General features: G+C 35.5%; 1 protein-coding gene across 14 annotated transcripts in view; it reads left to right on the forward strand.

Moving 5' to 3' along the window:
• MLLT10 (MLLT10 histone lysine methyltransferase DOT1L cofactor) overlaps positions 1 to 15,352 on the forward strand; it is a 251,930-nt gene that overhangs the window by 181,553 nt on the left and 55,025 nt on the right. For 10 of the 14 annotated variants that reach the window (XR_014242616.1, XR_014242617.1, XM_082385304.1 and 7 more), the window contains 2 exons: positions 3,603 to 3,647; positions 4,496 to 4,528. The exons of 2 other annotated variants lie outside the window; for them this stretch is intronic. Coding sequence is in view for 10 of the 12 variants with exons in the window: in XM_082385304.1 (XP_082241430.1) it covers positions 3,603 to 3,647; positions 4,496 to 4,528 (78 nt within the window). In the remaining 2 variants the exon portion in view is untranslated. The remainder of the gene's footprint in view (positions 1 to 3,602; positions 3,648 to 4,495; positions 4,529 to 15,352) is intronic. 2 more of the 14 variants (XM_082385312.1, XM_082385308.1) reach the window with 1 other exon arrangement.

The raw sequence follows: 15,352 nt of genomic DNA on the forward strand, positions 1-15,352 counted from the left end.
ACACCTGCTAGTTATAAGGTCAGACTATAACAAGCACTATAATCCTAGCTGCAGGAGGTTAGGGGCTGTGTTTGTCATGTTCATTACTGTCTCCTCACTGCCAGCACAGTGCTTTGACCATAATAAATGCTAAACATGAAAAAACAAAAAAAAGAATGAATACTGTTAGTAATCACTGAGAATGTTATCATGTGTTTAGTAGTATCCTGTGTGATTTTGTACTTGTCTTTCAAGTGTTTTTGCCAGATTGCAAGTGAAATTATTTATTGTAAAGCTTTTCACGTATCAATAGTATTACAGACCAGTTTTAGGAAATATAATTAGTTGGAAAAGACCATGGACAAGATGAAATTTGAATTGTACTTTGGAGTAGGCAGAAAACGAAGGCCAACATTATTATCAGAAAAGATAGTAAAGGTATATTTGAAGGGTAAACTTCATAGAAACAAGAAGCTTGTGTTTGCGGGATAGTTAGAAGTAACGTTGATTCACTAGAGCAGGATGAGTTTATGGAGAGTTGAATGCCAGGCTGAAGAAATCAGACTTTGAGGCTAGTGGTCTTTCTCCTAGAATTAGCATTCTGGACTTAATTCTGGCAACTTACTATTAAAAGAATTTTAGAGTAATCAAAATTCTCTCATGACATGTTCAAATTATAGTAGAGCATATGTAGCAAGATATTTATTCTAGGAGGCCTAATCTAGTCAGAATAGAAACCCAGAAAACACCTCTAAACTTGTCTGATCAAGGGTTTGTATTGTAATATTTTTATTAAATCGCAGTACATCCTGATAAATGACCTACTGTTTTATACTGACTTGTACAAAATGTTTTAAGCAGCTACTAAAGGTTGTAAGTTTTGGCTTACAGATTATATTAAACTTTTGATTGAATTCTTTCCTACATATGTTCTTTTGAGCTCTTAACAGGCACCTGGTCTTTTCAAACATTGAAAATTAAGATGTTGAAAACATTGAATATTTTGGAAGAGTTGACGTGCTGTATTTGTCCTGTTCTGTTTTCCTTTTATTTTTTAATTTATTTGTTTGTTTTTGCCTGCGTTGGGACTTCGTTGCTACGCGCGGGCTTTCTCTAGTTGCTGCAAGCGGGGGCTACTCTTTGTTGTGGTGTGCGGGCTCTAGGTGCACGGGCTTCTGTAGTTGTGGCTCTCTGTCTCTAGAGCGTAGGCTCAGTAGTCGTGGCGCATGGGCTTAGTTGTTCCGCGGCATGTGGAATCTTCCCGGACCAGGGCTCAAACCCGTGTCCCCTGCATTGGCAGGCGGATTCTTAACCACTGAACCACCAGGGAAGTCCCCGTTTTCCTTTTTATCTCAACCACATTAGGAGAGTTTATGATTTAGTAAAGTGAAAGTTAGCATTTTTTCTTCACAAAAATCAACATCTTATTTTCTCTGAGAAAAGTTTGGTATTTTTTAAATGATGGTGGTTTAACATTAATTTCTTTTCTTTGGGCATGCTCTGTCCTTTCAAAGTATACGGTTCCCTGCTTTTTTTTTTTTTTTTTTTAAACTCAGTCTCTAATTCTTTAATAGAATGCTGCTATACCTTTCTCAGTTAAGATACCTGAAATCTGTTTCAGTGATGGAATTCTTTAGTGGTGATACATGCTATAAAAGGAGATTCTGGAAAGGCAGTCCTTTGGTTGTGAGACTATGTACTTAATCTTAAATTGTTGCTGATTTCACAAAGACAAGTTATTACTATGAGTATATCGCCTCAATAGAAGTTTCTTCTGGCTTCTACTGAAATATGAAGGTTATGAAAGTTTAACTTGAGCCTGTGTAACTATGAAAGGGAACTTGTTAAATGTATCCCTGTATATGTCATATCTACTTATGTTGATAAAGTGAAACTGAGAAGTCTTTTTTTGATAAAATATTTTAATTAGAAATAGACTGATTCTGTAAACAGGTAAGGGAATCATATAGATAAAATATTAATCTAATAAACTCATGAGAGTAGAGTTACTAACACAGTACTGTAGATGAAGGAGTAGTTACAGTTAGTGAACATAATTCACATCTAAATGACTCAGGTTCATGATCTTACATACATTGATTATATTGGATTATAAATGAAAATCATAAAGGATATTGGATGCTGCTAAGACCAGGATATACCTTGGAATTTGCTTTCTTAGAAAATCCCCTGATTTTGTTTTGGCCTTTGATGATCTGAAAATTTGCTGGCCCTATGTCATGGCTGTCTTTCTATGAAAGTACTAGATCAAAGGCCAGAATAGCCATATTCCATTTTTTTTGTCCCCACTGAGAAAATCCTTCTCATGAGTGTCCTTTGATTATTTTTTTAGCACCATTCCAAACAACTACCATTTCTCTATAATGTAACATGTCTATCTCTTTAATAGCCTTTTAAAATCTCACTTGTATTGCATTTGTTAATGAAGCATTAAGGTGGCAAATTCTCCCACCATGGCTCATTTTCGAGGGTCATCTGGAAAGGACTTAACACTAAACTGGCCTAAGTGTTTGATTTTTTAACAGTATCTAATGTCAAGTTCTTTTAACATTACAGTGATTGAAAGTGAGTGCTGGCTTCCTCTACCTTGCTCTGTCTTTCTTCTTAATTTCAAGTTATTCAGAGTGGGCCCATGATTAGACTTGAGTTCTGAGGTAGATGTGTGAGTGATGTTGCCTGGAAGGCTCTGCTGTGCACATGGTTCCTAGAGGTCATGTTTTTGGTTAAGTAATAGCCAGAGAATTCCTGTGGTGGCTTGCGGGATCTTAGTTCCCCAACCAGGGATCGAACTCTTGCCTCCTGCAGTGGAAGTGCAGTCTTAACCACTGGACTGCCAGGGAGTTCCCAGGCCAGGACTTTTGAGTCACAGCCTTAGCACTGGTTTTATCGATTACTTTTCGTTTGGAGTGTCATGTGGAAATTAATTTCCCATTTCTGAGCAGATTTTGCTTTTAGCAGTGTTTTATTGCTTCATGTCACCCTCTGCTCGTTCTCCTCATTTGGGTGGAGTAAAAGAATAAGAGTAATGGCTTTTCATTCATTACCATCATCAAAAATGAAAGGTACAAGAAAGTAAGCAGAGTGTAGTTTAATGAGTTTTACATTGTTATGTAAGTCATAATGGATTTCTGCTCAGATATAAACTAAATAATTTTCATACTTAAATTGTAATTTCTAATTGAACATAGGATTCAAATGTGTTTGATACACTGTTCTCATCTAATGAATTATATAAAGCACGTTAGTTTATCTCATTGCCTAACTGTACTTCCTCATAGAAGTGAATCCATTTATTCTTAAATGCTTGTTATGCAGATTCATTTGTAAGCTCTTCTGTCTTTTCCTCATTCGTTGCACACATATACATGCACACACATTTCTACACTGTCCTGTTAAGATTTGTGAGAATGCCATCATGTTTGGTTGGTCCTCCTACCCCTTATGTCCCAATTACTGGCTCATAATTTCTGTTCTTGCATTTGTTTGCCCTGCTCAGCTAGACTTTTAGGTGAATGTTTTCCTGTTTTTCTGGCCTGTTTCTTTTCTGCCCTTAACTCACTGACAACTTCTTTGCTGATTTCCTTTCTCCTCCCTCCCAACAGAAATTTCCATGCAGTATCGGCATGATGGAGCTTGTCCAACAACTAGTAAGTTGTCTAACTGGGTTGGTAACCCAGACTTTTTGACTCCTACTCTAGTGCTTCTTCTAGTATATTATGCCACTTCTGAACCTTTAAATTTTAATTTTCTAAAATGCAGTTGGTTCTTAATTGAATAGATTTCTTTCTCCTACAAAGGTAGCTTAACTTGCTGCTTTGTCCTGTGTTCAGGATCCATATTATAGTCAAATTGTGACCAAATTTTGTTGATTGCTGGCCTTTTAATATGGTGCTTCCATTGTAGAATTGTGACTTCTGTTCCCCAATGAAGTAATATTTTCAGTTTTTTGGTTTTCACTAATCTTAATGTTAATAATTGTATATTGGCATTAGATATCTTTTTTGCTTAGGCCTCTGCATATCTTGAGCCTATTATACTAAAGTCTAGGAATTGAGAATGTTTGATCAGGTTAGATGATAAAATGAGGTTTTTCGTTATAATAAATACTATTAAGTGTGACCAAAGGTGGATTTACCTATATAGAATTGCATCTTATAGATACTGACTTTCAGCCAGAAAGACATTACATAGTTAGACTACTAAACGTCTTTTTAAAAGTAGCTTTATTTATTACTAAGGAGATTTGTCATCATTATGACAGTATATCTGACATATTATTTAAATTTAGTAGGTAATATATTGGCAAGTGAAATGCGATATCTAGAAATTTATACCATGTGAAGACTGAGCCAAGCTTGTAGTTTTAATGATTTAAGGAATGATCCAAGGTAGACTTACTGAGATTTTATTATACTGATGCAGCCTATGCCTATGTATTTCTTTTGTGTGTTTGAGAATGATCTTAACCTGAAGTCCTTTTTTCCTTACTTAAAAGCTTTCTCAGAGTTGCTGAATGCAATACACAATGGTAAGTTTTATTAGAATCTTCTCTGGTGGTTCATTTATTACAAAGGTTGCCTTTTGTAGAGAATCCCAATTGAAAGCTTGCATGTTCTATTGATGAAATGAAACCTAGCTCTGAATCAATTGTTCAGCACCTTAGTGAAAACTTTTTGTGGATTGCCTACAGGAGGATAATAGGTCAACTTAGTTCATCAGTTTGGCTTTTATTGTCTCTTTGTAAGGCAAAATGGTGATAGTGTTGTTCTACCTTTATGAAGGTCATTTTTCTATTTTTGCAGATAGTTTTTTCTAGTTCTTTTGAGCTCTGGCTTGCCAGTGCAGTTGGTGATTGGTACCTACATCAGGAATTTGCTGCTTCTTCCACAACTGGGAATGTGAATTTTATTTTTAGGATTAAAATAATAATAATAGTTTTATTATTCTATCTCTCTATTCCATTTAGTGAATAAACATAAGATAGCCTTTTAGATTATGTCTAATTTGAGGCCAGGTTTTTACAGGGGACTTGCATCTTTTGCAGGATTGGGTTCTGAAATCAGAATATAAGGCAAATGCTACCATTTTTTTAACTGTTAAGATATAATTATAATGGAGTTTATTTTTGCAAAAGTGATAGTTTCTTCAGTTCCAAGAACCTTCCTTAATTCTTTGCTGTTCAAAGAAAATTCTTGAATCTAGTATCATCTTTGTTGATTATCTTTTTTAGTCATTAGCTGACATACCTCTTATTTGTTCAAGACTGTTTAAATGATTCCAAGCAGTTTTCCCAACACATTTTCATTAACTTTCTGAAATCTTGCGTATTTTGCTAATGTAGTTTAATTTGCATTCGTTTTGCATTGCACTTGGATTAAATTGTCAGGTGTTTACAAACCTATAGCCAGCAAGAGACTAATGGCATGATGAACAGGCATAGACACTGTGTTGATTTGAGGGCTAGTGTGGTTGGGATGGGAAACCCCTAATGAGCATTTTATTAATGGGTACATTTTTAAAATAACTCTTGCTTCCCTGTGTAACCTGGAACTGCAGACTCTTAGAATAAATACTCCAGATAAAAAGGAACTCTTGAATATTAGGTATCTAGAGGAAAAGAGATTAGAAGCATTCTTAAAAATAAACCAAATATGTTACCATTCTTTGATAGGAAAGTATAAAGCATTTTCAGTTTGCATAGGTAAATTTAGACTTGCTCTTTAATTTTGGAATATTAGAATTTGGAGGCATGCTGAAAGTTTGAAAAGAGTATATTTGGGGTAAAAAAGAAAGTAGATACTATTGGGAGCCACCGAAATCCTTTGCCATTATTAACTGACGTAGTACTGGGTTGTATTAATTTAACAGGCCAATTGTCATGTTTCTTTGCATGGGTGAATGAAGTTAATGTCATGGGATTAATATAATGAACACAGGTTTTCTTTAAAATCTTGGGTTATTTTGTAACTGGAAATTTGACCCTCATCACCCATTCCATCCCATCCATTGACGGACATTTAGGTTGTTTCCATGTCTTGGCTATTGTAAATAATGCTGTAGCGAACATGGGGGTGCATATATCTTTTTGAATTAGTGTTTTTGTCTTCTTCAAATAAATGTGCAGAAGTGGATCCATGTGGTAGGACTTTTTTTGTTTTTTAAAGGAACCTCCAAACAGTTTCCCAATAGTGGCTGCACCAATTTACATTCTCACCAACAAGGGTTCCCTTTTCTCCACATTCTCACCGATACTTATTTCTTGTATTTTTGATAATAGCCATTCTAACAGATGTGAGGCGATATCTCGTGACTCTGATTTGCATTTCCCTGATGATTAGCGATGTTAAGCATCTTTTCATATGTCTGTTGGCCATCTGTGTATTTTCTTTGAAAAAATGTCTCTTCAGATCCTCTGCTCAGTTTTTAATTGGATTTTTTTCCCTCTTGAATTATAGAAGTTCTTTATATATTTTGGATATCAACTTCTTATCAGATACAATTGACTCTTCAACAGTTGAAGCAACTAGGGGTTAGGGGTGCTGACCCCTGAGCAGTTGAAAATCAAGTACTGCTATCTCTGCCTTAGAAACAAAGGAAATGACAAATGACTCACCCAAAGCAAGAAGCAGAAACAGTTTAGATAGAACCAAAACTTAAACCCTGGTTCATTTGATTCCAGTATTATGATTTTGAAGCGAACACAAACTTTCCCCCACACTTAAAGATTTGTAAAATGAAAATACAGGTACTATGTTTATTGAAAAAAAAACATTAAGTGTACTTGTGCAGTTCAAACCCATATTCAAGGGTCAGCTGTGTATGATTTGCAGATATTTTCTCCCTTTTGGTAGGTTGCCTTTTCATTTTGTTGATGGTTTCCTTGGCTTTGTGGTAGCTTTTTACCACTTGTTTATTTTTGATGTATTACCACTTGTTTATTTTTGTTTTTGGTATCAAGTCCAAAAAATCATCACCAAGAGCAATGTCAAGGAGCTTACTGCCTATGTTTTCTTATAGGAGTTTTATGATTTCAGGTCTTACATTCAAGTCTTTAATCCATTTTGAGTTGATATTTGTGTATAGTATAAGTCAGTGGTCCAGTGTCATCCTTTTGCATGTGGCTGTCCAGCTTTCCCAGCACAATTTATTGCAGCGACTGTCCTGTCCCCATTGTATATTCTTGTCTCTTTTGCCGCAAATTGACCGTATATGCTTGGGTGTATTTCTGGGCTCCCTATTCTGTTCCATTGATCTATGTGTCTGCTTTTATGCCAATACCATACTGTTTTGACTACTGTAGCTTTGTAATATAGTTGAAATTAGGGAGCATGATGCCTCCAGGTTTGTTGTTCTTTCTCACGATTGCTTTGGCTATTTGGGGCCTTTTGTGGTTCCATACAAATTTTAGGATTGTTTTTTCTATTTCTTGGAAAAGTGCTGTTGGAATCTTCATATGGATTACACTGAATCTGTGGCTTCCTTTGGGTAGTGTGGACATTTTAACAGTATTAATTCTTCCAACCCGTGACTAAGGAATATCTTTCCATTATTTGTGCCTTCAATTTCTTTCATTAATGTCATTTTAGTTTTCAGTGTAGAGATCTTTCACCTCCTTGGTTAAATTAATTCCTATGTATTATTCTTTATGATGCAGTTGTTAATGGGATTGTTTTATTAATTTCTCTTTCTGATAGTTTGTTATTAGTGTATGGAAATGCAGCTGATTTTGTATATTGATTTTATATTCTGCAACTTTACTGAATTTGTTTATTTGTTTAACATTTTCTTTTGTGGAGTCTGTAGGGTTTTCTATATATAGTATCATGTCATCTGCAAATAGTGACGGTTTTACTTCTTCCCTTCCAATTCGATGTCTTTTATTTTGTTTTCTCGCCTAATTGCTCTGGACTTATATTTTCAATTACGAAGACAAATGTAGAATTGGCACCTAGCGAAGTAATATTTAGCCTGTGGAGGATTGAAGGAGAGTTGCTTGGACTTAGTTGGAAAAATCCATATGTTTGTGTTTTCTCTTTTTTCAAGTGTATTCCATTTTTTTGTTTTAATTGTGGTAAAATACACATAATATAAAATTTGCCATTTTAACCATTTTTAAGTGTACAGTTAAGTAGTGTTAAATATATTCGCATTGTTGTACACCCAATCTCCAGAATTTTTTGATCTTACAAAAACTGAAACTATAGTCATTAAACAACAGCTCCTAGATACCTCATGTGAGTTAGAATCATGTAGTATTTGTCTTTTTGTGACTGACTTACTTCACTTAGCATAATGTCCTCAAGGTGCATCCATGTTATAGCATGTGTCAGAATTTCCTTCCTTTTTAATGCTGAATAATATTAATACTGCATTGTATCATATACCACATCTTACCATTTATCTGTTAAGGGACACTTGGGTTGCATTCACCTTTTGGCTATTGTAAATAAGCTGCTTTGAACATGGATGTTCAGATATCTTTTCGAATCTCCATTTTACCCAGAAGTGCAATTGCTGGATCATATGGTAGTTATATTTAATATTTTTTTAAATTGAGGTATAGTTGATTTACAATATTGGTGTACAACATAGTAATTCAAAATGTTTATAGATTATACTCCATTTGAAGTTATTATACATTATTGGCTATTATACATCCCTGTGCTGTACAGTAGATCTTTGTAGCTTATTTATTTTATACAGTTATATTTTTAATTTTTGAGGAAGTATTATACTGTTTTCCATGGTGGCTGCACCATTTTATATTCCCACCAACAGTGTACAAGGATTCCAATTTTTCAATATCCTTGCCAACACTTAATTTTTTTTTTTTTGATAGTAACCATCCTAATGGGTGTGAGGTGTCAAATGTTAGCTTAAAATTTTTTTTCTTCTTCATTATATTGAGCATCAAGCAATAAAAACCTTGAGACTTGTCTCTGGGGGAGGAAAGATAAAGAAGAATTTACATTCCATCTTATTCTTCTGTATTTGTTTTTTATGGTTGCTCTAACAAATTATCACAAACTTAAAGCAATACACATTTATTACAGTTCTGTAGAAGTCTGACATGGACCTCACTGGGTTAAAATTAAGGTGTTGGCAGGCTTTGAACCTTTTCAAAATCTCTAGAGGAAGATCTCTTTCCTTATATTTTCCAGCTTTGGGAGGCTGCCTGCTCTGCTTGCCTTGTGGCCCCCATCCTCCATCTTCAGAGCCATCAATTATGGGGAAGTCCCTCTAATGCTTCAGTCTGTCTGGTTTTCAAATACACTTTATGAGAACTCTTATGATCAGACTGGGCCCACCCAGACAATTCAGGATAAGCTCTGCATCTCTGGGTCCTTAACTTAGATAAATTTGTGTAGTCCCTTTTGCTATTTAAGGTAACGTATCCATGGGTTCTGGACATTAAGGCATGGACACCTTGGGGACAGGTGGGGGGGGCATTATTCTGCATACCATGTCTGCTCACAATTATTCTAACTGCCATACTTTAAGATGTTACTTAAATCATTTCCAGGGTTAGGTTTTATTAGTACATGTACTTATTGAATAGTTTTGGTTTTAGCACCTTTTTTGTTAGCTTTTTTTCCCATAAATTACTAGTGACCAGTTCTGGTTCCCAATTCCAGGAGGCAGGTTTTTATCTTACTTGATTTCATTTCAGAGAAATTGTTGGCCATTCTCTTTTGAAGCTTTCTGTATTCCATTATAGCATTCTCCTCTATCTTTTTTATAAATTATAAAATACTTCAAAGTTATAGAAAAGTACAGAGATTATGAATTTATTACAGATATATAACACCTGTTAATATTTTGACATATTTTCATAAATCCTTTTTCAACTTTTATTCTGAAATATTTGATACATTGAAAGCAATATGTATAAGTTATGTGGCCACACTAATAAAATGAGCACTCAGGAATCTACTACTGATTTAAGAAATAGAATGTTACCAGCACTGTTGAATATAGTGCATGCTTTTCACCATTGCATTCCCCAAGGTTAATGACTATCCTGAATTTTGTTTATCATTCCTTTGCTTTAATTAATTGTTTTGCATGTATGTATAAAATTACACCCCTTATTTCTTTTTCATACTTCTCTCATCCTTTTTCAGAGTAAATGGTTCTTGTTCTACTTCTCCAGTATCTTATCTTTTCCCCCCAAAGATTTTTTTTTTTTTTTTAAGGTTTTTTAAAATTAATTTATTTTTATTTTTATTTCTGGCTGTGTTGGGTCTTCGTTTCTGTGCAAGGGCTTTCTCTAGTTGTGGCAAGCGGGAGCCACTCTTCATTGCGGTGCATGGGCCTCTCACTTTCGTGGCCTCTCTTGTTGCAGAGCACAGGCTCCAGACGCGCAGGCTCAGTAGTTGTGGCTCACGGGCCTAGTTGCTCCACGGCATGTGGGATCCTCCCAGACCAGGGCTCGAACCCGTTTCCCCTGCATTGGCAGGCAGATTCTCAACCACTGTGCCACCAGGGAAGTCCCCACCCAAAGTTTTTAATGAAGTAAAATTTATGTAATATAAAAGTTACAATTTTAACCATTTTAAAAGTATATAATTCAAAGGTTTTTGGTATACAGTTGGCCCTTGAATAACTCAGGGGTTAGGGGCCCTGACGCTCCTCACATGTAAAAAAATTTGCCTAAAATTTATAGTTGGCCCTTTGTATACAGCTTTCATCCCTATTGTCAGTTTTGCATCCATGGATTCAACCAACCGAGGATCATGTAGTAATGCAGTACTTACTGTTGAAAAGAATTCACATGTAAGTGGACTCATGCAGTTCAAATCCATATTGGTAAAGGGTCAACTGTATTCATAATATGGTGCAACTGTAACCACTATCTAATGCCAGAACATTTTTTAAAAAATTTATTTTATTTTATTAATTTATTTAATTTTTGGCTGCATTGGGTCATCGCTCCTGCACGGGGGTTTTCTCTAGTTGCTGAGAGCGGGGCTACTCTTTGTTGCAGTGTGTGGGCTTCTCGTTGCTGTGGCTTCTCTTGTTGCGGAGCACGGGCTTCAGTAGTTGTGGCACACGGGCTTCAGTAGTTGTGGCTCGCAGGCTCTAGAGCGCAGGCTCAGTAGTTGTGGCACATGGGCTTAGTTGCTCCGTGGCATGTGGGATCTTCCCGGACCAGGGCTCGAACCCATGTCCCCTGCATTGGTGGGTGGATTCTTAACCACTGTGCCACCAGGGAAGCCTAATGCCAGAACATTTTTATCAATCCGGAAATAAATCACATACATCCCAATATATTCCCCTCCCCCTCCATACCCTGGCAATCAGTAATATACTTTCTGTCTCTATGGATTTGCCTTTTGTTGACACTACATGTAGAGGGAATTCGTGTCTGGTTCCTTTTACTTGGCATAATGTTTTCCATATTTAAGCATAAGTTTTGTCTATGTTGTAGCACATATCAGCACTTCCTTCTTTTTTCTGTGGCTTGATGATACACATTATATGGATATATACCACATTTGGTTTATCCAGTCATCAGTTGATGGACATTTGGGTTGTTTCCACTTCTTGACTGGTATGAATGATACTGCTGTGAACTTTCACACAAGTTTTTGTGTGAACATATTTTTTAAATTTGTCTTGTGTATATACTTAGGATAGAACTTCTGGGTCATTATGGTAACTCCTGTTTAACTTTTTGAGGAACTGCCAAACTGTTTCCCACAGCAGCTGTACTTCTTTACATTTCCATTAGTAGTATATGAGGGTTCTAACTTCACCACATCCTCACCAAGACTTGTTATTTTCTATTTTTTTTTCCTAGCCATCCAAGTGAGTGTGAAATGGTATCTCATTGTAGTTTCAATTTGCATTTACCTTATGACTAATGAATTAGCATCTTTTCATGTTCTTTTTGGCCATTTGTATATTTTCTTTTGAGAAAAATCTATTTATATCTTCTTGTATCAATTTTTGTAGTTTGGATGTTTCTAAGAATTTGCCCATTTCATCTAGATTTTTAAATTTGTTGGCATACAGTTATAGTATTCTCTTCATAATCCTTTAAAAAATTTTTTTTGGTAATGTGGGTAGTAATATCCCCTTTTATTCCTGATTATAGTATATTTGAGTCCTTTTTCCTTTTTCCTTTGTCAGTTTAGCTGAAGTTTAGCAATTTTGTTCTTTTCTTTTAACTGGAGTATAATTGCTTTATATGCTACTTTGTTCTTTTAAACCAACTTGTGATTTCATTCTTTTTTTAAAAATCGTTTTCCTGTTCTTTATTGTATTTCTGCTATTTATTTTTTTTCTTCCTTCTGCTTGCTTTGAGTTTCATTTGCTCTTCTTTTTCTGATTCCTTAAGATAGGTTAGATTATTTATTTCAGATCTTTTTTTTGAAAGTAGGTCTTTATAGCAATGTCTTCCTGAGAGTATTGACAGTATCTTTTACGATTTGTTTGTGTACCTCTTGTTTTATTCCTAGTATCCTCTCCTCTACTTATTCACTTCTCATTCTGTGCCTATTCCGTTGGAAGATATCTTATTCATACCTACAGATTGAGCAGTCATCTATATTCGTTAGATTGCCAAATCTCTGCCTCCAGTGTAGAATTTTATCTTGATTTTCAGACTCATTCCCAAAAGCGTAATAAACCTCAGTTCTTACATTCCCACTCTAAGCCTGCTTCTTCTCTGGTGTTCCTTATCTCTATATGATAGATTAAAAGAATTAAAAGTTCTAAACCAGAGTTATGCTAGGGACTTAAAGAAATGAGAGGGCGGCGTTTAGTTTGTCACCATTTGTTTTTTTAAAGGTTTTTCCTGTTATTCATCACTTTAACTTGTCTTTTCCTTTATGTTTCCACTGCTCCTGCTTTGGCGATTCTACGTAATTTGTCATATGAACTCTTTCAGCAACCTCTTAACCTTCATTCTGTTCTCCAGCTCCTTCTCTAGGTGTTACCAGAATCTATTAGGGTCTATGTAAAGATGCAGATCAGGGACTTCCCTGGTGGTCCAGTGGGTAAGACTCCAGGCTCCCAAAGCAGGGGGCCCGGGTTCCATCCCTGTTTGGGGAACTAGATCCCACGTGCATGCCACAACTAAGAGGTCCGCGTGCCACAACTAAAGATCCCACATGCCGCAACTGAGACCTGGTGCAGCCAAAATAAATAAATGAATGAATGAATAAATAAATATTAAAAAAATTTTTTTAATAAATAAAGATGCAGATCAGACCGTGTCACTGTCCTACTTAAATCCTTTAAGGATTTTCTGGTATTAATGGGATAAATTCATATTGTTTAGCAAGGCATAAGGAGTTTTTCTGGCACTGACCTGCCTCTCCAGTCTCATTTCTTCTCTCCCACTTCTTGCTGCATCAGTATAATCTACTCATACTTTCCCGATAGACTGTTCTCTGCAAAATCTATGATATAGACTTTGGTTGTGTCTGTTGCTGGTATGGCCTTCCTCCTTTCCTTACTAATGAAAGTAGAATTTAAAACTAAGCATAGATTTATCTCCTACAGAGTTGTTTTTTTTTTTTTTTAATTTTTATTTATTTATTTATTTTTGGCTGTGTTGGGTCTTCGTTTCTGTGTGAGGGCTTTCTCCAGTTGCGGCAAGCGGGGGCCACTCTTCATCGCGGTGCGCGGGCCTCTCGTCATCGCGGCCTCTCCTGTTGCGGAGCACAGGCTCCAGACGCGCAGGCTCAGCAACTGTGGCACACGGGCCTAGCCGCTCCGCGGCACGCGGGATCCTCCCAGACCAGGGCTTGAACCCGTGTCCCGTTCATTGGCAGGCAGATTCTCAACCACTGCACCACCAGGGAAGCCTCCTACAGAGTTTTTTCCAAAGTCTTTTGATAGTATTATTAACTAAAAAACAAAAACAAAAAAAACACTTCCTGGGTTCTTGTACATAGTGATCTAATATTTTCTTCATTCTATTTCTGCTGCTCCTCCAGACAATTGTTTTTGTTTCTGTGATCTATATCTTAGTCATACTTGTCTCACATTTGTGAAACTTAAAAAACGAAAAAGACAAACCCATAAACTCTTCCGTTAGAAAGTTGAAATTCTGAAAAGTTGAAGACTGGATTACTTTCATTATTTACTCTCTAGTATCTGATACATCTCAAAATGTTTTATTATATAGAACTTTATAAAATTAAAATTTACTATTTCACTGAGACTTGTTTTGAAAACTATAAGAACCAAGGAAATATTGTATGTTTAATAGTCATAGACGTTGAATTTTAAGCATATATCTTGACTTGGTGTTTCTCATAGAGGATCTTAGGACTTAATGGTGGAGGTTTTTTTGAATGTGTGTAAAATATTCCATAAACTTTTTTTTATGCATATAAATTTTTCCCTTTATTGTGTGTATTTTTATTTTTTTTATTGGAGTATAGTTGCTTTACAATGTTGTGTTAGTTTCTGTTGTACAGCAACATGAATCAGCTGTACGTTGAAATTGGTGTTTCTCAAGGAAATAAGAATATCATCAACACAAAGAAAAATACTTTCAGGAAAACACTTCACCAATATATTTGTAAAAAATAGGCCCAGTGAGATGAATTTTATGTGATCAGAGAAATTTAGGAAACTTAAGAGTTGAAGAAATAAAATTATTGTACTAACAGAGGAGAAAGAAAACTGAACAGATAGGAGAAAGATATAATGTAAAAATCTTTTAGTAAATTTTTGAAACTTTTAAGGCAATTTGGAAAGGCAAAATAGTCATTTGACTATTTTAGAAAACAATGTATGGGGGCGGTAAACTTTGAATAGATGTCCATGAAGTGAAGTGCCTTGTATTTCATAACATTTTGTTTTATGGTGGTACCTTTGAACTAGCCAGCTTGAGTAAGAGAATTTAGATTTCATGATATTACTAAACTCTAAGTTTAACTTCTGTTTCATTTGGTAGGTGTATTTAAAATGCTTATAATGATGAAACAAGTACTATGTATATAGGGATTACAGTTTAGTTTTATAGTCCAGTTAAAAACTAGCACGTCATCAGCCTGGTTTTCATCATCCTATTTCAGGTATGATTTTGCTCTAGTGCTTTCTAGGTGGTTTAATAATTTATTTGTTCATAGTTTTTCTTCCTCACTAGAGTATAAAGCTGTTTAGCATAGGAATTGGGTTTTTTCTTTATTTCATTGGTATTTAGTTCATCATCTAACAGACTCTCCATTAATGTTAAATGAATAAATTGTCGTCAGTTACTACACAGCCCTTGAATAGGTTTTATATATTCTTTGTAATGTGTTCGTTTTCTTCGGGAATTAAACTTTGCATTAGGCAGTCTTGTTTCTATCAGAGTAGGAACTTGGTCCTTTGCTGCAGTAATGGAGTT

Source organism: Balaenoptera borealis, assembly GCF_965194805.1.
Source record: "Balaenoptera borealis genome assembly, chromosome: 3".
Taxonomy (NCBI): domain Eukaryota; kingdom Metazoa; phylum Chordata; class Mammalia; order Artiodactyla; family Balaenopteridae; genus Balaenoptera; species Balaenoptera borealis.